Source organism: Hippoglossus stenolepis, chromosome 2 (assembly GCF_022539355.2).
Source record: "Hippoglossus stenolepis isolate QCI-W04-F060 chromosome 2, HSTE1.2, whole genome shotgun sequence".
NCBI lineage: Eukaryota > Metazoa > Chordata > Actinopteri > Pleuronectiformes > Pleuronectidae > Hippoglossus > Hippoglossus stenolepis.
The window spans coordinates 21,918,055-21,943,866 of NC_061484.1; the positions used below are offsets into that span (position 1 = coordinate 21,918,055).

Sequence of the window (25,812 nt, forward strand, 5' to 3'; positions counted from 1 at the left end):
TATGAGTGTTTTAGAGGGCAGCGATGACAAAGCAGAAAAAATTACCCCGTTCACTCAATAATGAATCAATTTAATACTGCTACTACAATAATATTGTCTTGTTGCTTGGGATTTACACAGTCACACTTTCACATGTGTCCTTTAGTGCTTTTCTGGGATTGATTTTCCTATTCATTTGTGTAATATTGTATTATTTCATCGTTTCCCCCGCGTGTTAACGTTTAAAGACACAGTCACGGAACCACAGGAAAAGATGATCCTCACCTCTCACGTTTTAAAGTTGATTCGTTTTGCCCTCATTCTGTGCAGTTCATTTTTAGTGCCTACATTTGTGGTGTAATTTATTTGATTGCTGACAATCTTACTGCTGTTCTAGATCCTTTCAAAAATAAATTCATTTCATTCTGCTGCTATAATCGCAGTCCTCCCTCTTTCGGGTCTTTCTTACAGGGTGGTTGTCAGGAGGTAAAGCAAGTAGTCTGCTAATGAGAAGGTCGGGGTTTCAATTCCTGAACCACAAATTACCCCTGACTGCTGTACCGGTAGTGTGTGAATTGGATGTATGTTGAATGGACAAAGTGCTAGATATAGAAGCACTGATGAATGTGTGTGAATGGGTGAATGTGAACTGCAATGTAAAAACGCTGAGTGGCCGTTAACACTAGGACAGCTCCTAGTTTCCATGTCACCTCACAAATATTTCTATTTTTAAGAAATATCCTATTAGGGTTTCTCTCTGTGCATAATAACACGTCTTTTATTATTCTCCTGTTACTAGAAGCTTTTTTCCAGCAGCCATTTTCTGAACCGCCGCAAGGTTGATGAAGGACTCGAGCCATGGAGAGCTTTGAGCCAGGGTGGGAGCTGTTGCTGTTTGGAGCCTGTAAAGCCCATTTAGATCTTTTATGTGATACTGGGCTATAAATAAACTTTATTTGAGATGACAGCGGACAGTTCTACTGCGTTTCCAAGTGACAGTTTTCATAAACCAGTGCAGTACTTTAGATAAGGTCATATCAGGGGTGCTGTATTCTATACGGCTGATTTAGTGGATTTCTATGGGCATTCATTAATTATTCTTCACAGTGCAATAAGAAACATAACATGTTAACTTGTTAAGATTTCCTGATGGTCTGCACTGTGTTACTCTGTCCAGTTCCTTCAAGTAGAATTTGTAAATTTACTTTTTCTGTAATTAAAATCTCTCCCATGGTAATATTTGAAGTATAACACGCTACTTTTGTCTGACTCAATATTTTATATATGTTAACCCTTCCCGGGTTCATCGTCTGGACTGAAGGCGTTAAAACGTGGGAACTAGCCGCGGGTCTTTTATTTATTTACTAACAAATAGCATAAACTGCACTTACAATACACTGCACACTTGTTACGTTCACAGTTTTAGTGCTAACTTCTCACTATCACACACCCACGTCTGCTACGCACACAACCCACACACCGAGCTAAAGCAGCTACGCTACTTGCGGAACAATATGTTATGTCTCACTTTACTACGGATCTTGCACGGAGATAACTAATCACAGTGTAAGTTCCTTGTTTACTTGTATCTTGGCATTAAAGAAGAAAAGACTGTTAAAAAGTCATTTGTAATGCGAAGGTACAGTTTCCACACCCGTCTGTGCATGTGTGTAATAATCTGTGCAACATCGTATCATATGCTCGCAGAGGAGCTTTACGATCTCAATCGCCTGCAGCTAGCCATAGCTAGTCGCGCGTCTAGAGATCCCAGGATTATCCCCAATGTTTGTTTTTAATGTGTGTGTGTGTTTGTTTTGGAAGCTGCCCGCTCTGCTTGCCCGGGCTGGGGCCTTACCCAAGAAAATGACAGAAACGATACATGTGTCGGCGGGATATTAACCCAGATTCCAGAGACAATAGCCCACCGTGGCCACAAGAGGTCAGTAAATTACAGGATGAAGGCAACATATTAAATCGTGTATGGGACAGAACACTAATCTGAGATGTAAAGAGAGATTATCTTTTCCACTTCAATATTGTTCTTATAAATGTCTTGAACTTTAGCTTGAGCATTGTTTGCCTGGCTCGCGCTGACAGAAGCTCACTGGAGCACGGTAGATCTACACCTACTGCCGATGCAGTGTAAATAATAGGCGCCCGTATATGAGAACACATATGTATGAGAACACATGCACACAAACATCCTATGACTCAGCTTCCCTGCGCCTCTTATGACTACAGCCAGAACCATTTTTCCATATCTACTTTCTTTTTTTAATAAGCAGGGCTGAGGCTGACTGAAATGTCAAATCTGAGACACGTGACTGAGCAAATCTCTAACGAGGGTGTGACTCCTCACCTCCGAGGTTCATCCCGGCCTGGAGACACTTCCGTACGCGGCACGCCGGACAGTTTTTCCTCCGGATCTTGTCGATGATGCAGTCGTTCCTCCCGGCGCACAGGTAGTTGTGCTGACCTGCGGAGGAGAAAACACAACGTCAGTTTAATGGTGAAACATGCACGAACCGTTTGAAGATTTTAAAGTGATAAAAAAAAGGAGGAGAGAAACGAAGGCGATTGAGAATTCAACTTTCTACTTATTCCACCGTCGTAATGTAGGTCAACACAGAAACCAGTGGAATGTCCGAGATCTACATTTTAATGATTACCACTGAGAAAATGATTGAAATTGTGATTATTCCGCTCTCACATTGGACAATGCATGACTAACGGTGTATTATAGAGGATATGGCATGAGGGTATTAGAATTCTCTGGAATCAGGACACTGGCTGCAGCTAGACTTCTCCTGACAGTGATGCTAACATGGCGAGAATCCCTCCTGCCTCCTGCCTCCTGCCTAGCTCTCAGCTAAACCCAATGATCTCCCATTTCAGAGCGCTTCCTTCCGCTCCACTAGCTCTTCACTGTACAGCTCCTCTCCTCCTCCACTCTTCTCCTCCTCCTCGCCTGCATCTCTATCCCTCTTTTTTCCCTTTTTCCACACGTCCGCCAGCCTCAGAGTGCCATACGCCCACTCACAGACCGGCTCATGCTCGTGCACACATACAGTCATTCACTCGCTCGCTCTTATATACATACACATTCGCATGCACACACACACACACACACACACACATACACACACAGCCAAAGCTGCTCCACTTGACAATTTTAAATAAAACTGCAAATGTTGTATTTGCTTCCACAAACAAATGCACAAGGGACACACAACCCAGCTGGAGAGTTATATAGTGAGGTATAGTGATCCCAGTGACCCTGGCGTATGGATTTCTTCTATTAGGGTTGGTGTTAAAATTGTCTAACTGTACATACATGTTGGCTTTTGCGCATGTTCGCATGTCAGTGCAATCGATCTTGAGTCTTCCAACATGTTCATCCTCTAATATTTGACCCTTTAGGGAGATTTCTGGCGCAGACTTTTCCCGTGTTGTCGAGAGTAAGCACGTGCATCGTGTTTCCCTGCAGTTTGCTCCCACACGTACGTTCTGTGCATCGGGCTTTGTTGCATCCACGGTACAGTATTTGTGTTTGTGCAGCACTGAGCAGAAGTTGTTTTCTGAGCTAGCAGGAGTAGTGCGCAGTGTGTCTGTCTGGCTGCTGCCAAAAGCCAAGGAACCGAGCTGCAGGAGGAGAGGCAGCAGCTGTAGCCCCACCACTATTTCTGGCTAAATCACATGACCGTTACATAAGCCCATTTTTCTTGCTCTAAAAAACAGTAAACTGCGACACAGGAAACACAACGCAGCCATCCCCTTCCCCACCCCACCCCCCCTCGTGCACGCACACACACACACACGCTCTCACTTGGATAGGCCCGGACCAAATGGCTATTTCGAAAAAAAAAAACTCTGGAGCTTTCCTGTCAACTGTTTTGCTCGTTCCCTTGAATCTTGTTAATAATTGTTGGAGTGAAATTCACTTTATGAGACAGCCGAACTCAGTTGTGTGTGTGTGTGTGTGTGTGTGTGTGTGTGTGTGTGTGTGTGTGTGTGTGTGTGTGTGTGTGTGTGTGTGTGTGTGTGTGTAACTGTGTGTGTAACTGTGTGTATGTAACTGTGTGTGTAACTGTGTGTGTATCTGAAGGGGGAGAGAAGTTGTTTATTAATGCACCCGTGTGTGTGTGTGTGTGTGTGTGTGTGTGTGTGTGTGTGTGTGTGTGTGTGTGTGTGTGTGTGTGTGTGTGTGTGTGTGTGTGTGTGTGTGTGTGTGTGTGTGTGTGTGTGTGTGTGTGTGCGTGTTTACCCCTGAATATGTGCATGTGCCTATCAACCTGGCGCGTGGCGGCCTTACTGATGAACGTCACTTTTTCAGTGTTACCTGGGAAAATGTAACTTTCCTTTTCACCCAAAAATACATCAGTCTGGTTTTTACTATAAAAATAAGTCAATAATGCCAAATCTTGTCAGGATATTTTCATATAAGATTCCTCAGATTGTGTGAATTGTGTGAATTGTATGCACAGGCCTTTACACTGCAGATATGTTAACATAGCATGAGCATCATCGCATGTTCCTGAACTCACATTCTGTGCATGGCAACCCTCTGAGCTCTTTAATGGAGTCCACTCACGTCTACATTGAGCTAATGATCTCACAAACTGGCAACAACCCGCTGAGTTGTCTCTGTTGTCTGTCAGCCCCAGCATACATCAGTTAGGAGGGAATTCTTCAGAGAGGGAAATACTCTTTTCCTGCGGGGACCCCCACTTAAAGGAGAGCGGTCTGCCCTGCGGCCCCGCTGGTACTGCCACAAATATGGTGCATGTGCTTGCCAGACGACACACAGACGGACCGCAGGCGTTTTAACCTGACATATTTAAATATCCACCACACAGTGATCAGACCCTCGCTGCCCCACATCAACAATCCCACTGTCACTCTCTGAAAAGGCATTTGGCAGAGGAAACACATTTCTTCATTATGAACCAGCACTGGACACAGAAGATGGAATATAACTAAAAGGACGAGCTGAAATCTGTGCCCGTCTCATGGATTAACGCCATTTAATTATCCACCAGCGTCGCATTTGGTGAATTCTCTGATCTCGCCATTCATTGGTATTTATGCAAACCGAAATTACATAACCAAAAATATCCAGACAACCGAAAGTCCGGCCTCTCTGCGATGTAATTGTTGTAAACACTGTGCCAGCAATATGCAAATGACTGCCTTGCGAAGGCTCGGCCACGCCTGTGCTCTGGACGACACACAAACAGCTGTGCTGGATGGAAATCCACTCAATTAAGTTTCCCTGTCTGGATCATTATAACGAGAGGCTGCAGGAGATCAAATAGGATGTAAATAGAAGCTGTTATTTTTGCTTCCTAATGTCTTCACTTCTATAATAATAATGTTCGGTGTTGCAAACAGTCATCCTGTGCATTTCACACTTCATTTATTTGTACTATACATAATGTATTTAGTCATTGTTTGGCATTTAGTTGTTAGTGGCTGTAGTGTTGTATTTGAATTAATCTCAGGTATAAAAGCAGACAGCTGTGGTGGCGTTTATAAATCTATCTTACAATACTCTCATATACAATTAATTATAACACTGATAAGACATTAAAATATGAGTCTATACAACAACCAGTGAAGTTACAGCTATAGAGGTCAAAGACACATTTGACCTTTTCCAACTGAGAGAAGACAGGCAACAAAAACATGCTCCTCCATATGTCCTTACTCATCAAAACATATATTTATGTGTATTAAAACTACATTAAAGTATGTGAAATAATTTCTTGAATACCTTTGACACACTTTTAGAAGGAAAACAATGTGGAGTATTTCTGTTGGTACAGTACCGTCTGCGTAACTTGTTGTTTCCTATCTGCTAATAATACATTCTCCAGGCATCTGATCTGCACATTTACAGTCTACTGAGGTTAAAACACTCTCCCACTACTGTAACAGATCAATCATCAGTGCAGACTCTGATTAAACCCTGAAGATCGGCACCGTTTTCCTCAATTGAACACAAACGGTTTAACCCACTTCTTTTTTTCTTTTCTAGGATGGAGGTCAGATTATTTCCACCGGAGATCCGTCCGGCCAACAGGTCGGCCGGGGTCAGGGGAAGTGAGGGAACGGAGGAAGGAGTGTGTGCATGTGAGTGATTGATATCATCACACGCACCAAACAAACCTGTTACTGTTAAAAAGAGGCTGCACAGGCTACGAAATCCCAGCTGTGTACAGCACTGGAATTATTAAGTATTTAAGTCATCGATGGGGCCACAAATGATTATGTATTTTTTAAAGTATGAATGTAAAAGGCACACACACACACACACACACACACTGTAACAGTAAATTAATCTAGGTTGCATTAGAAAGAGACCCCTCCTCACGCTGCAGTCTCCAACCTAAATGCCTATTAGCAATGTGGGTCACACACATGCTTACAGTAAGCTTTGCAGATTTAATTTCTATCTACAGTGAGTGCATGTGTGTGTATAGCATAGCGAGCTTCAGCCTGCGATTGTGTTTAAATGTTGTGCACAGTTTTTACTGATCAAAGTGCATCTGATGTGAGACATGTGCTGAGGAGCTGGGATCAGGGCAACACTGTTCAACGGCTGCTCTCCCGCCTTTTGTTACACGAGCCTCACACGCACACGCACACACACACACACACACACACACACACACACACACACACACACACGTCCAAGCATTCACTCCGCCTCTATTCCTCCAACCTACTCTGCGCACGATGTGATTGGCCGGCCGGGTTGCCAGTCAAAGCAGGAGCAGCGCGAGACGTGTCCTCGGGTGACCTCTCCCACAGAGGCAGCCCTGGAAGAACAGGTTTTCAGATTGACGCGAACGCCATGGCAACCACGGCCCAGTCACTTTGAAGAGCAGAGTGAGGCCACGACAAGGTTGACTAATGACTTTGGAAACCTCTCCGTTCAATAAGAGACCAGCGAAAACGCAGCTAGCGAGCTAAAAGGAGCGCCTGGTATTATTACAAAGAGCAGACATGCCAAGCCACTGATGACATGTGAATAATAAGCTGGCGCTCGGCTCTTCAAATGCGCTGCACATGGAGTCGTTTATTGAGTGCAGCTGTGTTGTATCAACAGAAGAGTCTTTAGTGGATTCAGGGGAGAAGCACATAACTGCATGTATGCAGCATGGAGCTATTTCCACTTCTCATTAGAGACGATAAAACATATTTATGAAGTTTGTGGCTCAGGAGAAGAACTGGTATATATCATCAGAGCTTCAAAATTAGCTGCGTGTTTGCATTTGAGTCGACAGTAGCTACACAACAGCCCAACTTCACACACGTTGTTGTCACTCTTCCGTGTTTGTTCAATATACGATGATATCTAAAAATGTGAATGTCACGTAGAAGAAAGTGGACTGAGACCAAGATTATTGTGTACTCCCCCCACAACCTTCAAAAGATAAGTGGTGTAGATAATGATTGGATGGATGGATGGATGGATGGATGGATGGATGGATGGATGCACATCTTTGACCTGAGCAGTGACTGGCCCCTATTAAACGCACCACACCCATAGTTAACTTAAAACTATTCTGAACACATGCACATAAAAACCACATAAACGCATTCAGAACATTAACACAACATTATTAAAATAATGACCAACACAGCCATGTTTATAGGACAGTAAACAGAGCGGCAGGCTCGACCGATCAAGATAATACTGTTATTATTATAAGATGAAGTGCATATAGGAGGAGCAGGTAGACGAATACTTCTTCGATGGAAAAAAGTGTGTTTGCAGTAGCGTATACTCTGCAATTCATTTAATACTTCTACATTTTTTCCAGGGGATCGTGGTGATAAAGTTTATAGTGTACAGTTGGCTGTGCCTTCTGGTAGATATGACGAGAATTAAGTGGAATGAATATTCGCCCACTTGAGGAGGACTGTAAGTGAACAGATTTGGAAAGTAAATGGCTCCCGTGGCCAAAAGCTTCTCCAAACAGATGGTCTGCACGTAAACGTTGAAATGTAGACTCCGAAGAAACGCTGTGCCAGGCTCCGGCGATGTAAAATAAAGCTACCTAGCAGTGACTTGGAGTGGGGTGTGGGTGTGTGGGGGTGGGGATCAGACCCTCCACAGTCGGAGGACTCCATCCGATTTGTTGATGACTGCAGAATGCTAACTAGCTCTGTAGTAAAGGGCTGTGAGCCAGTTAGTCGTCTAATGAGCTACAGCCGACCGAAAAGTTGTGTCCCCCGAGGCAGGCGGTGCCAGAAGAAATTAAGCATGGGCTGGATTATTCCCCTTGTACAGATGCCCACTCTCTGCAGTCTGCTTTTATATATCACACACTGAGTCGAAGTTTTTAACTTTGAGAGAAAAGAGGGAGGGGGAGGGAGGAGGAAATACTGGTGGAGGGGAGGAGTAATACGTCTCCTCACGTCCCGACTTACACATCTCAGGGGCTCGCTGCTGACACATCACTTTCCATCCCTCTCTCCCCTGTCTTGCTCCCCTCTCCCCGCTCCTCCTCTCTTTATCTCTCTGTCTGCATCTGACTTTTTCTTTGTCCTTCCTCCTCTCCCCCCTCCTCCCTCGCTGTATCTGTTTCACTGTCCTCTATCTCTCTTCACTTTGCAAAATCCTCCTCTCACTATTTTCATCCCTCGCCTCCCGTCCACCCTTGCCTCTCTCTGTTTTTCACCTCGGCAGGAGCCGTGGAGGTGGGGGTCGAGCAAGGTAACGGCTCGCTCTGCACACCGGAGGAAGAGCGCACGTGTCACGCGCGCAGCCTTAATGGCATGAAAACACTGTACTGGCCGCTTGTGTTAGGCTTTTTGTTGCGGCTGTTTGGTTGTTTGCATAATCAAGAGGAAGAGTGAGATTTCATTGAGGTATAAACAAGTAAAGCTGCGTTAGATTTGAATGATACTACACAGTGAATGAGTCAGGGTGATTATACTGTATATCATATGAGAGGCAGGGTTTCAGCAGTTTAACCATCAGGAGTTTTCCAGAGCGTCGCCTGAACGCCCCTCACACAAAGTCACATCCTCAGCGCCGGCCACCAGCTCTCTGCCGGGGGCCTCGCTTCAAGCAAGAACAACGGCGCGTCTGATTTGATAACCCCGGACACATAATCTGGTTTCTGGTCTCCACAATGATGGTGTGTAAATATCATCAAATTGAGGCCATGATTTCATTGGGGGGGGAACGGGTCCAATTCCAATTCAATGGTCAAGAAAAACATCTAGAGCTGGCCCATGTAGTCGCTGGCTGGCGGGTTTGTTTCTGCTCTGGCTCTATAAAGAGTGTGTTTTGCATTCAAACATTCATCTAAATGAGTTAGACGCACGCCTCGGGCAGCAGCCGGAAAATGAAAAGCACATTATGGTGCAGCTGATTTTCCCGCAGCTAAATATAACATAAATGGCGGCTGCAGGAGAATTACCTTCTGAATGTTGTTGTTTTTTTTTTCTCCTGATGTGCCACTTAACTTGGTCACAGTCTATAAATGTGATGCTGCAGGTAATCATCTTCGGGGAATGATAAATATGCAAAGGATATATTGAGATTGAACACTAGTAGTTAAAGTGTCGTGCAAATTAAACCAGCTTCAACTGTTTGATTAATAATTCTGCCGAAATATATCAGCGCTGTGGCGAAGGGAACAAGAACAAGCTGCTCCAGTGGTTTCCACCAATGCTTCAGCGTTTAAAAAACTGTTGTTGTATTTACACACATGTTCTCGCAGACATTTCCCCAGTTGGAAGAGCTGGAAGCTTTCACCACAAACTTAAACTTGCTTTGGCATAAGGTTCTTCCCCCTGAACCACTGTTAATGAATTGAGCAAAACGTCTGCCAACAGCTCTGGAAGAGGCTGCAGTTGTCAGTGAGGATGATGTTGTTTGAAATCATTTGATACTCACTCAACCCACTGTGAGTATTAATTTTGGCGTAATGTGATTTGAATCTCGCTGAATGACAGAATAACTCTGGCCCAGCGGCTGACAGACATGAGACTAATGTTTAAATGTTTAAAACAACAACTGAACGTCACTTTTCATCTGAAGAATAAAAATGTTTGTAGCATTTAGAGAATAAACAGAACACAAGGAAATTAGGCAACAAATTCACCAAATCTCACGACATCAACCGGCTGCGAGTACAGAAAACCTGCAGAAAGCTGATGTTTATTTTGGTTCTAACACCCAGATTGCAGGATTATGATTCTACAGGATATTTGGACATTGCAATAATTCTTAGCATGTGCGTAATTCTTGTTTCCGCCAAAAGAAAAACATTGGTTGTGTTGTAACAGGGAACAACTTGCAGCTTTTCTCTATTTGCTTGTGTTCTCTGTGTTTGCAGTGCAGCCTGCGCGCTGTGGATTTGTCTTGTGTCTTGTTTACTCACAGCCTCCACGTCTCGTCGAAGTGGCGATGATGTTTTTTTTCTGAACGTGCAGTGCGTTACGTCCACTCATTAGAAAAGAAAACTAAACAGTGAATCCTGTTTGAACGAGGGTTAATGCCGTACCTTCCACTGCTCTTTTGAAGAAGACTTTGCAGCTGCCGCACGTGACGACGCCGTAGTGGCATCCCGACGCCTCGTCCCCGCAAACCAGGCACACTTTGACCGTGGACGACGGCTGCCTCAGCGGCGAACTGAAACGACAAAACACACACATTTTTTTGTTTTTTTTTACCAAACACAAAGAATTTTCAAAAGTCAACAACACAGCCAGGGAGGGCAGAGTGTCCCCTGTCTCCTCCCCGTGTTACAGCCTGATACACGCTGTGAAACATTCTCTGGGTTTTTTTTATGAGCCTCAGTACAGTAGCAGCGCAATGTGGCCAGCCGTAAAGATGTCTGCCAACCAGGAGATATTTTCAGCTTCACCAGGCTCCACAGACATGACCGTGAGAGAAATATGGAGGAGATCATTTGAATTCAATAAGCACATTGACGTAGAGCGCCCTCCAAATCGAAGTAGAACCTAAAATACTGGCATTAGAAACGTGAGGTTAAACGTTTGTTAATAATGCAAAGGTGAGAATCGGCCGAGCTGTCATGATTTACTCTGAGCCGTAACCAACGGGCAGCAGAAAGGACAAGTGTCTGCTGTTTACTCTGGCATCGTCATCATCTCCTCCTCCTTTCACCACTGACTGGTTTCTACAGTGACCATTACAGCTCTGGATGTACAGTACGTTCCTACTCATGCAGCACTTAATGAGAGAATCAGGTACGGTTCACTTCTTTCTGGAAACGCAACCGTGCATGTGGGGTCAGGTTAATGAGTGTTAAAGGTCAAAAAGAATAAACCATGTCTTTGTCTAATTATGAACTCAAGAGTTAAGATTTAACTACGACACAAAAAGACACACAAAACATTGATGATACGACCGAAAACCAGTTTAACCTTGACGATGATAATACGTTTGTTCTGTTGTAATAACAGAGTGATCAGTTGAATACCTGTTGTGTTGCTGTATTTCTGGTTTCACGGCTTGTTTTTGTCAAGACAATCGTTTTAATTAGCAAACACTAGGTTATCAAAACGCTATTTTGATAATGTGGTTTATTGTGCGTAAACCATGGGCAGATGCATTATCAGTATTTAGAGCACGGCCCTGAAATTAACAGGTCAACAGCAAATGTTTGTGTCTCTGAGATATGTGCGTCAGTGTTTATGATGGCCGATGAATCAAATCGCGTCATCGCGAAATGTCAAAGATACGCTTGACGTCATCAAAAAATAATCATCTAATAACAACCACAAATAATCTCTCGTGAGAAGCGGCTACTGAGTGATAGCTAATGGCTTTAAACCACTGGAATCAGGCCCAGGTTCATTAGTAATGGTTCATGTGTTGGTTCATGCCAGGTATCGTGAGGTATCTCGTTTTTTCCGAGAAGCAAACCCACAATCGGACTTTCCGTCTTTCTGTTTCCTGTACATGGAAACCACTTGACCGCTCCGACTCGGAGAAGGAATCGCCCGCTCCTGGCTGCAGAGGCTGCTGTTGCTCAGCAAACTTTCCATCGTGTCTCTTTAAGCTTTTTAGGATTTATGTCCAGTGCGCGCCCCGAGGACACTGCGACCAAATCTATCTCTCAAACCCACACTCAAGTTAATGGAGATGTAAAGCAAAAGAAGGGCAGAGCGGGACATTGGAACGAGAAGAAGAGAAAAAAGAAAAAAAAATGGAACAGGCCACGAAATACAGTTCAGTGTGAAGCCTGACGTGGTTTTGATGATTGCACAGAACAAGTTTGCAGTGTGGAGGAGGACACATGACATGTCACTTAGTGGTGTGAACAAATAGGCTCATTATGTTTGGGTGTGCCATTTATTTATGCTACTTGCAAATGGAATGACACAGAATCAGTTGCCTCTCACATGTCAGAAAAACGTACATTTACATTTAGAGCCGACTCGAAGGTGTGTGCGTGTACATCAACAAAAATCAGGGCGTACGTATTAACATTTTTGCTAAAAACGTGCGCGCAAACAAAAAGAACACGACGTGTCGACGGGTACAGAGACAGAACACCTTGTATCAAAACATTAAAAGTGGCCTCAGCTTCCCCCTCTTTTCTGTGCTAATTACCTCGCTCCCATCTCAATCAATAACACGCAAGGTGATTGTCTGGTTAACATTCTCCTTACATCCTTCATCAAACCAGCTGCCAAGCGTTCCCTCTCTCTGCCGCCGCCTCCGTGTCTCTGTGCCTCGCTCGCTCGCTCTCATGCACACACATTTCCTCCAGGGGACTTGCTGGAAAGGGGTACAGCAGCGGCACACTCAGATACAATCAGGACCACTGATCTAATTCCCTCTTGTCCATCTACACACACATTCAATTTGTTAGGACGCTTAGAGGAGTCTCTGGTGAGGTGTTTGTCTGACTGGATCTTTCTGGCACCGGGCCCCGCGGTTTCATTTAATGCGAGCACCAGCGTGTGTGTATGTGTGTGTGTGTGTGTGTCAAGAAGGTGTGTTTATTGTGTTTGGCGTGTTAATCTACTAAATATTCTCCTATGCATTGTCCTATTCACACCAGCACAAATAGGTTATACCAACCAAGCCAAGAAAAACAGCCCTGGAAAGTTTACGGCCAAGAACAACTCAGTGTAAAGCTTTAATACCGAGGCAGCGGTAAACCCTTTAACAGTGCTGCACATTAAAACCTTGTCGCTGTGTACCAGTGGGCCTGCCTGCCCGTCCACCAACAAGGTGACTTCCCCTCCCTCAGAGGAGTATATAGGTCATTCACTCTCTCTGCTTATGAAACCAGAGCAGACGGGCCAGGCTGCAGTGACTGTGCACCAATGGCTGCCAGTCGCCCTAAACTAAACACAAGCGAACAGACATCATTATCAAAATCCTGCTGGTTCAGCACAGATATTCCCCTTATTAGCTTGTCAGCTGGCGCTACGTGCAAAAATTATTTTGCAAATATGTTCTAATGAGGTTGAAAGACAAATTCTAATTCAGAATCGGGACACTGTGTAAGCTGTGTGCGTTTTGAACCCACTGTACAAAAGGACACATTAAAATGAATTTCCTTTTTTTTGCTCCGCTTGCTCTTATTTCCATGGCTTGAAATATTCTCCCGGTCGTAATTCATGCCTGTTTCAGTGATGGCTGAAATGATAATGCACGGCTGCAAGTTACATCTTGTTAAGACCGGCAGTTCAAACTGTAAATACCTGCCTGCAGTACCAAGTGTCACCTTTCATCACACGCTGAAAACACAGAGCCGCAGAGCACAAGAAGCACATTTGCATTAAGAGATATTGCTGACAGATGCTTTTTTTAAGTGTGCAATATATTATTATATATTATTAATGCAAACATTGTTGTTCTGCTTAAGATTTAAAGACGACTTTCTTTTAATGCATTTCTCTCTCTGAGCAACACTGAGTAATGCATGATTGAACTAGCAGGTTCGAAGACTTCTTTCTTGGTTTACACCAAATAACACAATTAATCAGCTACAGTGGTTCGAATCCCAGTTCTGCCTGTGTCTTACTGTGTGGAGATCGTGGGTCAGGTTGATTGGAGACTCTAAACTGGCTGTAGCTGTTAATGTGAGCGTGTAACTCAAATGTTATTTTTGATGATATACATTATATAGTCCGAACTTGCTTTTATTGTTGTCTTTGCTTATGTATGCATTAGTCTTTAAATCTGGATGTTTGTTTCAGTGGCGGATCTTGGATTTATTCTAAATCAGGGGCCATGAAGGGGCCACAGTTGACACAGAGGGGCCAATTCTAAATGAGAAACATCCAGGCTCAACTCCTGATCCAGTATGATGCACATTTAATCCATACTGTATATAGCTATGAGCAAAGCCACACATTATTGTATGTATTTTGAAACATTTAAATCTGATCATCCCCTGGTTTATTAACTAATTTAAATTCATTTTTAATATCCTATGTTTTGTGACTCACTTTGCTTTTTATTTGATTACTTTGAAAGGTGGTATATAAATAAAATTTGACTGATTGATATGCAAAAAAATATATAATAATATCCCTGCAAATGTCTCCACAGTAATAGCTGACTGTTCTCGAAAAAAGTTTTTGCATTTACAGTTCGAGGCGACTTCTGTGAACAGGGTCTGTGGCTTTTCTTCCTGACCCCTGTCTCCTCTATTTCTGGGTCCAGTCTCAGACGAACTCAATGGGACTGACTGCTCAGATCAAAGGTTTCATTCTTCGCTCCAGTTGTTGCTTTTTTTCCTTCCTACAGAAAACCCCAGGGCAGCGGTTTCATTGTTTTCAGTGTCCTTTCATCTTTAAAGATAACACGCAAAGCTAACAACTAGATTTAGTCGCTGTTTATTTCCCATGAGGACGCAGATGAGTGCGGGTACACAATCCCCGATTCTTCCCACCGAAATGTACAAGCTGAGAAATTTGTATCTCCGTCCGACTTTCCCGGCTCCGTGGCCCGACGTGCTGCTTTCGGGGAAGGTATTAATGAAATGACAAAGTGGAGAGGGAAATGTGAGAGCTTGTGCAGCCAGACGAGGCCCACTGTGCCCTCCAAAGATGTTTGAGGACAAACCGCAGGACAGATGTTGGGGCTCAAATTGGCCTCTTGCTTTTCTACGACTAATTCGGATGTCACACTGGGAGCATTTTCCGAATGGTTCAAATATCTCCGCCCTCTCTCAGCTGCGGAAGGAATGCTAAATCAGCCTGCGATAAGACCAGAACGGTTATTTAAGCCATAGATTTATCAGAATCAGGAAACACTGCACTTGTATCACAGTCAATTGAAGCTGCTCTCTCTCTCTCTCTCTCTCTCTCTTAATCCTTTGACTATAAACAGGCCAATGTGGGTCACAGGGAAAGGTCAGAAGTCATCAGACTGTGGCATAACTACAACAGTCAGTTGCCATAGGAACAGAGCGTGAAGTTGAAGAAAACTGATGAATTAGCGATACAAAGGAAGTCGGGGCGGGGGTAGCTGGTAGCTATTCCGAGGTTATCGAGATAACATCATTATAGGTGAATAATGGGCCGTGAGATGTCTGTATGATGGAGGACAGCGGGGCCCACGTGGTGCGACTGAACCCTGTGACCCGCATAAGTACATTAGTATGACAGAGTCTGTGTGCGAGCAGCTGAGGCACCGTATAGATACGGTTTATTTTCTCCTAAGAGAAAAACAATGTCCTCATCATGCGGCGTCCAGCACAGTTGGCCCTACACACATCTGTGTGCTTTAGTGTGCTGTATTTACACTGCTGTAGAGCTGCTCGCTGTAAAGATAAGTGTGTGTGTGCGTGTGTGTGCATCTGTGTGTGTGTGTGTGCACGAGTAGGCACACTGGCTCGTTCATTCTAGAGGCTGTTATCACACGGATAGTTCAGACAAGTACCACAGCCTCCCTGAACCTGCCCTTCATAAAAGAGAAGCATCCTTGACTCTGGGGGGGAAAAAACACAGCTTCCACGGTACAGTACCTCTCCACAGTCTGGCCTACAATATTTATGTAATACACACCTTGGTATGCTGAGAAAAATGAAAGAAAAAAACCCCTCAAAGCTTGACCAGCTCAACGAATATTTATGTAACGCATAAGTTGGCATGTTGGGGAAGGTAAAGGTAGATTAGTTTAAGCGAGAGATCGACGCAGACACAGACGGAGGGAGAGAGGGAGAAAGAGGACAAAATGGCTTACATAACCATGAGCAGACAGTATAAACATTAGGTTGACACCCACTCACCGCCTCTCAAAGGGAGAGAGGTCTTATGGGTAGTGTTAGAGAGCCACCGGGGATTTATTTTTCCTGGTGAAGGTGACCCTGGCATTGGGAAGAGTACCTGAGCATACAGAAATATGAGATTTCCTCTTTGGCAGCTTTGTGTTACACTTGTGTTAAGGTTAGCCTATAATCAACCCTGCCTGGCTGTCTCAAATGGCTGTGAAAAAAAAGTACAAGCTTAAAAACAATTTTTGCATTCAGGTTTTACACAGTCCGGAGTGAACAAATGGTCATTTGCCTTCAAACGTTTGTAATTTGCTCCTGTTCTTCTTTTCTGGTATCGAAGCAAAGGGGCAAATGAGGCGTCCCCGCCATCAAATTAAATGCATTTCACCACAGAAATTACAAATTTGCCATCTGATGGAGTCTGGTGTCCCAGCTGCGATTGCATTCCTTGTTTTAAATTCCAAGCTGTTGTGTTGTCTCCCCTCCAAGGCTTATGCCGACAAACTTCAACTGACCTTCCCCATGACAGCGAATCATGATTATCTTTCTATAAATCCACTGTTTTCAGTGTAAACAAAAGAAGCGAGGCGAGTTGAGAAAAGCACGTACACGCTCGGCCCTCTTCAGGGAGCCGATGGAGGCCTATGTCTGTGGGCAGGTAAAGTATTATTCACATCTACACACAGTATTCAGCTTTTACTCAAAATGTCTGAAGCTGTACCGGTCTTATAAACACCTATAAACCTATCAACTTTGCTGTTTCTGTTTTCTTCCGGCAGCCGAATGGCTCAGGGGCTTTATGGAGACCCTTCAGGGCAGCAGGTGTGTGACTCAGGTGTTTATAACCAGCCGGAGCGGTTTGACCATCTTAACTTCACCTAAATGAATCACCTGAGATGTGTTGGCTAAGCTGAAGCATGCAGGCACGAATCTCAGCAATGTGATGTGAGCATTGGTGTTGTTATAAGTTAATCGTGGTTGGAAACTCCCGTAATTCCAATGCCAAAGTCATCAAGGGAGCGATCACGTCCATACAGTGTAGAAATTAGACCAGGGCGTGCCAAAAGCTTCTTCTATGGTTTCTGTGCAGCGCATCAGACTTGAGGTCTGTGCGGACGCTCATGTGCTATTTGACTGCTGGACTGCATCTTCTTCATGCTTTGCAAACTGCATACAAAAACTGAAGAAACTCAAATGCCGCCATATTAACATTCAGCTTTTTGCAAAAACAAGAAACATCGCCTATACAGTTTATGAGGTCAACACACCCACTCGTTCGTGTCTGACTATATGCAGTCCACAGAGTTAATTTACACACAAAGCATGAGCGAGGCCAAAGATGTGCGATACCACGAGGCACACTTTCGAAATAACATATCTGTCCAAGGCTGAGAAGAAGGTTTATGGGGGCAACATCCCACAAGTTGGCTTGATTACTTCAACAACCTTTACAGATTTGTTGTCACTTCCCGGAAGAGATGGGAGAAACCAGCTCAAGATGTAGAGAAATGTTACAGCCTTGCATGATTTGTATGTAACACATAAGACACGTACAGAAAACAACACTACAACAGTCTTTACTGTTCTTAATTCATCCCCATAAAACAATCCTAGTATTCATTTATGCAGCTCTGTAGCAGCCTCGACAAATCTCCCAGACAAGTCCTGCAGCACAGTTTTAATCGACTGCACAAAAGTGCCTCGACTGCCTTCGGGAGCTGAAGTTCTCACGTGCCCCTCACACTGATCTCTTACTGATCCCCAAAGTTTCTGATTTTAGCGCAGAGTTTCCAAAAAATCCTCGGCTAAAAACAGCAGCGGCCAAAACAACAGCTGGGAACAGAATTCAGCTGACGTGTTTGAGAAATCCATTGTTGGGCATCGTGGGCTTGATTTCCAGGCCTGGGAATGAGAGAAACAATGCAAACAAGAGGCCGGCGTTCAACAGCAAATGTTCCAACACATGAGAAAACATGAAATACCAGTTCAGTGACTTAAACCACATTTCCCTCCTGAACATAAACCTACATGATGACAACAAAAGCAAGCATGGTAGTTGGCTCAAATCTAACTAAATACACAAAAATGGAGCTTGTTTTCACCACCTTTGTGAGACATGGATCAAAATGTGCTCTAATCTAACTTACTGCCACGAACGTCAACACGGACGGACCACATCAAAGCTACGCGGCTAACGCTGGTTTTGTTATAGACCCAAATCCTTTGATTTCAGTGGCATGGATGAACTCTGGACCTGGCCTCCCCCTCGTGTTCATATTTCAGCTCCATTTATTGCTTACTATGCTTTCTCACACCAACTCCATGCAATACCTCGCTCCTTACAAATGTGTCTGGTTGCCTGTGCAGCAGGTGACCTCCAATCTCAGCTTAGAGGCCCTAGGACAAATGAGAAAAACAAATCCCTGGAGACGGAGATTATCTTTCAGGGATCAGCCCTGACCTGAGCCACCTCCATGCCATACACTCCTTACCTCTGTTCTCCACTTTCTAGCAACAGTTAGCACACAGCCAACTCCTGGTTATACTTACCTGCTTAAGTAGAAGAAGGTTCTGGTCAATAAGATTAAGGTGTACAGGAGGTTAACAATGCTCTGACCTTACAAACCAAATAAACTAAGCTTGTGGGTCCAGAGAAATTAAACGTGCCAAAGAATATCTTATTCAAAAGGCGACCTTTTCCATTTCCATGTTATTCAAAAAGGCCTCACTCTGAATGTAGGTTAATGTACACTGACGCTGACACATGTTGCCAGCAACCCCACGCATTAGCTGTCACATGCGATTATCTTCAACACCCACCAGTCATTTACAATTCTGCTGGGACCAACATGGAGGAAGAGCAGGCTGGGAATCCAGTGTGAGCAAAGTGGGAATGCTGCACACACTAACCATGGTACATTAACATACTGAGTTAAGTAGCTAAGTTAGCTATAGGGCAGCCAAGTGGACCTGCCCGGGGTGTTTATTGTATGTACTGTATTGGTAATATATGGTATATAGTCAAGTGGCTCAATAAACTCACATGGAATGAAACCACAACCCCAAGAAGTGGGCTGTGCAGAGGAGCCAAAGCCAAGTCTGTGGCTGGCTGAGAGCCAGGTGGTTAGCACCACAGCAGCACATTCTGCATGTTCGCTCCAGAACTGCTGAGAGCTGCTCTCCAGTCAGCCTCTCTATAGTATTTGACAGGTTCAACAGCAGAAGAGCAGGCGTATCCCCAGCTAGAAGTCCTGCCTGCGCTCACCCACTTCGCTTAAAGTGCTGCTGACAGCGTCTATCAGGATCCAACCAATGAACAAAAACAAGTTGATGAAGTATCAACTATGGAAATATGGACATTTAGAAGGTTTCTGCATCGGGTTTTTGTTCGTTTTATTTCACGAATCTGCACAACAATCCCAGAGGCAGATGCAAACAAAAATTGGTAAAAGCTAAGGGTGGACAGCTAAAAACTATATAAATATAAACATTTTCATATCATTTAATATCAGTAGTTATAACGATAAATGTCACATTATTATTTCTTGTAAGTTTAAAGACCGATTTTTGCTCCTGAGTGAAAGTTGTGGTTTTAAACTCTTCCTCAGCAGAGAATGACAAAAAGCAAAACATTTTACAAATCTGAGATCGATCAACTATATGTTGTGTAGCAATACATCAATATAGAGAGAGATAAAGATAAAGACAGTAACATTCTTAGAGATTAGTTCAGTTTATAACCACAAAACCATCTTATAGTGATGGAGTTTTGTCCAGTTTAATGCACGTCCACCCAGAGTTAACACAATGACTCGGTTCTACAGGACGATAACTGTGGTTTGTCCGGCAATTTGCTAAAAGGTTAACTTTAAGATTCTGACCTCACGAGTACAAAAGGTCCCACACATGCGTCACAAAATGCAAAAGAGAAAAAAGGTTAGAGGGCAAGGACACGCACAGGAACACGTACACACATCACAAAATGTCGGGCCAAACTAAATGTCTGTGCAATGACCTTTTTCAAATTCAGTGTGTTCACCTCCAAAGGATTACGGGCCCAGATGGCCACTGGATGAACAATGCAACACCTGCTGAGAGACATAGCGCAATTAAGTTCTCCTTAAAAAAAGAAAAATGCTGCGAAAAGGAAAAAACGCCAGTCCACACAACGATCTATCAAAATAACAGACGTATGTGGCGACTAATCTCAGCAAAGTTTAAATCCATTTTGCATCTTAAGTCAAATTCTGCTGTTTTAAGGACATGAGGGATATCAGTGGTTTTCATGTTGTCTTCTCACGTATGAGAAAAGGTCAAAAGAGCAGAAAAACAGATCCAGCCTAGTTTACGCTCGTCGTTCCTGTCCTTCATGTTGAGCTGCTACAATGGTTCAGGCCCCTCCCACCTTTTTTTAATTATCTTACTTTGTGTTAATATGTTGTTTTAAACCAACCAGCTGAAGTGAAAAACAATACTGGACTAAACTGTAAAAGTTAGCCAGCTCTGAGTCACCTGAGCAGGTACAACCCAACAAACCAGATCTTTTTCATTTCAGAGAAAACATATATCCCTTGCAAATTTGACCCGACTGGCTTTACGGAAAAGGAAATGAAACATAATAATATCAGTGTGTACTACCTTTTTGAAAATAGATATAGAAATATGTTTTTCTTTACAAACCACGCGCTACAACAGTTTCCTGTTCTAAACAAGGGGTTAAAAAACACCACCAGTCATCGTAACCTTGGCTCAGGGGAGACTATGGCTGACTATTGATGTATATTTAATAGGGTGAAAGTTTCGCAGTGGTGCATGTGGCTGCCCTTTCACAGCGGGCGCCCATGTCACCTTTTGGGCCGGCAACTTCCAGGGATGTCAGCAGCGGTGACGCAGACTGGACGAGCACAGACAATAGAGGGTAACGGATGGAGTGAGAGAGGAGTAAACGAAAGGAAATATTTAAATTGAATTCTTTCTTCCACAGATACCGATTTATTTCTGTCAGGATTCAGACTGTTAGCACAAAAAGGATGAAATGAATGCTTAAAAAAATGGATTTAACCAATTTGTTCATTAGCAGAACATCGATGGATAACTGTAATAGCAGATTAATTGTTCTACCTAATTTGTTTTACAAACATTTGTAGTTTCTAACTGAGAGAATTTGTAGTTTTTATATCTCATATTAAAATCTAAATCCCTTTGGGCTTTTTAACTAAGCTTAGACAAAATAAGGAATTGACGAGCGTCCTGGTGGATTAGCGGTTAAGATGCGCATGATGGGAGCGCACCACCCGAGGCTCAATTCTGCCAAATACACACACACACACACACACACAGACAAATGTCACAGAGCTGCACTGAGCTGCGTTCAGGGATCTCAATCTCCCTGTGTTCCCTGTCTGTGTCTGAACTGAAAACTTTCAAATAAAATAAAATAATAAAGAAACAATGAATACAATACGATAAAAAATGGGGTCTGGAAACTTGTGACAGGCATTTGACCTTGTTTATCGATTAGTATTAACTATATTAAAATAATTATCATTCATCATTAAACTAACGGAATGATCAATACTTCACACTAGCTCATTATTGATTATTGATTATTTTTCCAAAGGCTGATGACAATTTCCTCGAACCCAATTTGACTTATTTCGCTTGTTTGATCCAACAATCAATCCAAGCTGTAAATAAATTAAATAAATTAGTTTTAACAAAAGACAACAGCAGGAAAAAGTCACAGCAGGAACCATTAATTTAACAATTAAAAAGTTATTAATATATCAAAATGGAAAGAATACAACTTTCCCTCAGTTAGCTAATTGTTTTATAGCCGTATTGTTCCAGTTCTGTGTCCATAGATCATATCATCACAATATAATTCCAATAAGAAATACGATGAATAATATTATTGATTGATTATTGTCAAACTTCCTCATGTTTATCCTCATAAATGTTATTTGCTTTACGGCGAGGGAGACGTTAATGTTATGTACACACAGTCATCTGACTGTACTGTCCTTGTCCTCTTTCTTCAGGCTAGCGGTCACGTGTGCACAAATATATTCATCAGCACACACACACACACACACACACACACACACACACACACACACACACACACACACACACACACACACACACACACACACACACACACACACACACACACACACACACACACACACACACACACACACACACACATTTCCCACAACGTTGTAATTCCCTTCACGCTGCACTTTTAATAAATAATAACATCGGGCTTTGCCACTAAGACGCCCTGTTCAAATAAAACATTCGCCCAACCAAATACTCCTGAGGCTCAGAATATCTTCCACATTTTCCGTCTGAGGGAAACGCTGTAGATTCCGAGGTTTTCTCCACTTGTTCTTCTCCTTCTTCTCTCTCGCTGCTGCTCGTCCCCTCGCTGCCTCGTGTACACAATACGTCTCGTTGTTTGAGGTGTGCGAGACTCTGAAGATTTTAGGGTAAACACATGACATCTACAGCTCATCGCATAAATATTTGAGAATGGGAGAGAGGTCTGAGGCGGGGAGGGGAGGAGGCATGCCTAGTGTAGGTACAGTATCTTCTGAGCGGGTTTTGTTATGATGCCTGAAACAGGTTCTTCAAGATGCGTGTCTTTCTTAAAGGAGACGACTCGTGGTCCGATCTGAGTGGAGTTTTTAAAAATATATTCTAATTACTTTTTGCTTGAGCAGGAGTTTTAGTCTCAAGTGATGTACAGCGTTTTTAAATGGGAGGCCATTGGGATTCATACAGTGAACAAAGGATATTCCCCATTGAAACAACGGGTTTTTGCAGCTTGTAGCTCCACATTTCCTACTCACTGTTCTGCTTGATGTCGCAAAACCTGTCAGCGCTAATGAGCGGCTTCATCTGAGGAAATAGAGCATAATTGAGGGGTTTTTTTTCTGAGGGATGCACAAGGGTGTGGTGTAGAAAGACGTCTGTCAATCTCACATCAAGCATCGACTTTCTCTACCGAGTCCTGAGTGGCACCAGACATCTAGATTTCTGACACCGTGCACAGTGTGAGCACGTTGATGGCCTCTCAATGTGCCACTGACTCCTCTTTATGTACTCTGCCCCCGGGGTCTGTCAGTCCACAGAGACTTTATGGGAGAAAGCCTGTCATAACAGCCATGTTTAAGTGTGAAGCACGCCCATTTTCACCGGGATCCATGGCCAAAGCATACAAACTCTGGTTACTGTAAATTCAGAGGAAGTGCCAGGTCGCTCTGAATAGATCTGTCACCGCCAAATCCCCTTGGGAAACAGAGGTCATAATTTCCACTTAACACCTACTGCTCCTGCACATACATGTCACGGTTTACAGCCTGACTGGGCTAAAGTGCCGCATCTAAAAGAAGCATATTTTTCTGTGTTTTAGAGCCGAACATAACGAAGCCCTATAAATCCCAAAAGGCCCAAACCTGACGGCGTGTTGCAGCGCTGCAGACACGTCGCCTTTGAGGTTTGAGATGAAGGACACTCGACCGTTCTAAATAAATCAGCGACCGGGTTGCTCTGTTGGACGTACAAAGAAACACAGATTTGTGTGCTGTGTTTACTTTTTATTCTTCATGTGTCTGGATTTTATTTGTGTCCCTGTGTCTCCACTGTGTCTGACTTGGGATACTCCTCGGCAAAAGCAAAAAATGATTTCCTGGTCTGAAAAACGCGATAAAATCAATATTGACCATATTTTTACAATACGATTTTTTTGTAGCTAAAGCTCCAACAAGGTAGTTGTGTATTCACCCTTGTCCATTTGTTTGTTCATCAGCAGGATTACACAGATTGATTGAATTTAGGGGATTGGATCTTGCAGGGGATATGCACCATTCTGAGCTGATGGTTAACTAGTTAATTGGTTGGTTTGTTGGTTTGTTGGTGGTTGGTTGGTTGGTTGGTTGGTTGGTTGGATTTGTCAGCAGGATTTGAAACTTGGTGCAAGGATGGTACATGGGTCAAGAAAGAACCCATTCCATTTTGGCACTGATCCGGACAAAGGCTAAATTCATGAAATGCTTTTATCACTTCCTTTGTTGAGTTTTAGGAAATAATTCATGGATTCATGTGATGTTAAAAATAAATTTTTTAGGCAAATTGAGGGGACTGATATCTGTGGTTATGTGGAGTTTTGCTCCTCGGGGGAGTTATGCTCTCTACTGAGTGTCATCCTAGTTTCTACTGATTTGATTCAACCTTCCACTCGTGCCGCCTAAAGGCTGCTGCTCTTTCAACGGGCCTCTGTAAACCCTTCTGCTTCCTCAGCCATATTTCATCGGAACCTCTCTACATCTGTACGTCACCCCTTATTTTCTGAGCTGTACAAACTGTGTGCATTATCTCTGAAATCTTTCCCTCCTGCTGAGAAACTCCTTCAAATTAATGTGGATTACAGCCGTTTACGAGTGCCATCGCGGAGCCAAACGTCAACATTAGCCTCATGCTGGAGACTTGCAGTTTCTATTGTATACCAGAGGCATTAAAAAAAATTCCATACATGTTGAGTTGAACTGTGCGTTTTTTAAACCCACTGCACCCCGAAGCCTTTCGTGCCTGGGTTAACCATACAAAGGACTATTTTGAAAACTTGTTTTTGTTGCGATAGCATCAGTCGTTATTAACGAGGAGCAAATGCTGCGTAAATGAATCTGTCTGAGCTCCTCGCCCTCGGCCATCAATCAGAAGTAATACGCTCACTGCTGATTTAATAGGGCTCGAATGGCTGCGGTGCAATGCCATAATGCTACATGTCAGTCACTGAAAAAGTATTTGTTCCCCATTCTGTATTCATGTGACCTCTCTTCTTAGCTGCATTTAAAACCCAACACAAGAGTTCCATCCCCTTTATGAAGTCGTTTCCAACAGTCCCACACCTCAGCGAGCCACTCTAGCTCAACCAGATCTACCAGAGAGAGTGAAACAGCGGACTTAGAGACCATAGACTGTTATTTCAAGTCTGTCCGAGCGGCATTAGCATGAATTCCCCTCGGCCTCTGGTCAGGGTAACAGGAGATTCAATTCCCCCCTTTTCTGGTCCACTGAAATCAATTGGCGCAGTTAGAAACAGCAGAGTGTAAATGATAGAGACTAATTCTCTTGGAGGAGGAGGTTAATGCGAAGTGCACAAGGTCAGTGAATTCAGAAAGGTAACTTTGGCTTCGCCTGCGACCTTCTCTCCTGTGTTTTCCCCCCTCTGTCTTTTCCTTTCTCTCACATGAACACACACACACAGTCCCTCAGCGGTTTCCTTCTACTTTGCTCATTCACTCCTCCCTTCTGCCTCTCATCTCTTCTGTCCCTCTCCCTCTCTCCCACATAAAGTTCATCGCACACAGTCTGTCTCGCTCTCCGAGTTGTCTCTCTTTCTCACTTTCCTTCCTTCTCTCTCCTTCCCCTCTTTTCTCACTCTCTTTCTTTCCCGCACCGCTAAGGAAGTGTCTCTCCACATCACGGGGGCTCGGAGAAGGCTGCGCTGCAATAATTGGATTATTGAGCTATCGGCAAACAAACATGAGACACAAAGCGGCCGATCAATACGGAACGGTAGCATCATTTGAGGTGG

At 43.6% G+C, this 25,812-nt stretch overlaps 1 protein-coding gene across 4 annotated transcripts in view; it reads right to left on the reverse strand.

Moving 5' to 3' along the window:
• nr3c2 (nuclear receptor subfamily 3, group C, member 2) overlaps window positions 1–25,812 on the reverse strand; it is a 72,726-nt gene that overhangs the window by 22,427 nt on the left and 24,487 nt on the right. For all 4 annotated transcript variants that reach the window (XM_047341839.1, XM_035167917.2, XM_047341838.1 and 1 more), the window contains exons 3-4: window positions 10,506–10,633; window positions 2,339–2,455 (exon numbers count right to left, since the gene is read on the reverse strand). In XM_047341839.1, coding sequence (XP_047197795.1) covers window positions 2,339–2,455; window positions 10,506–10,633 — 245 coding nt within the window. The remainder of the gene's footprint in view (window positions 1–2,338; window positions 2,456–10,505; window positions 10,634–25,812) is intronic.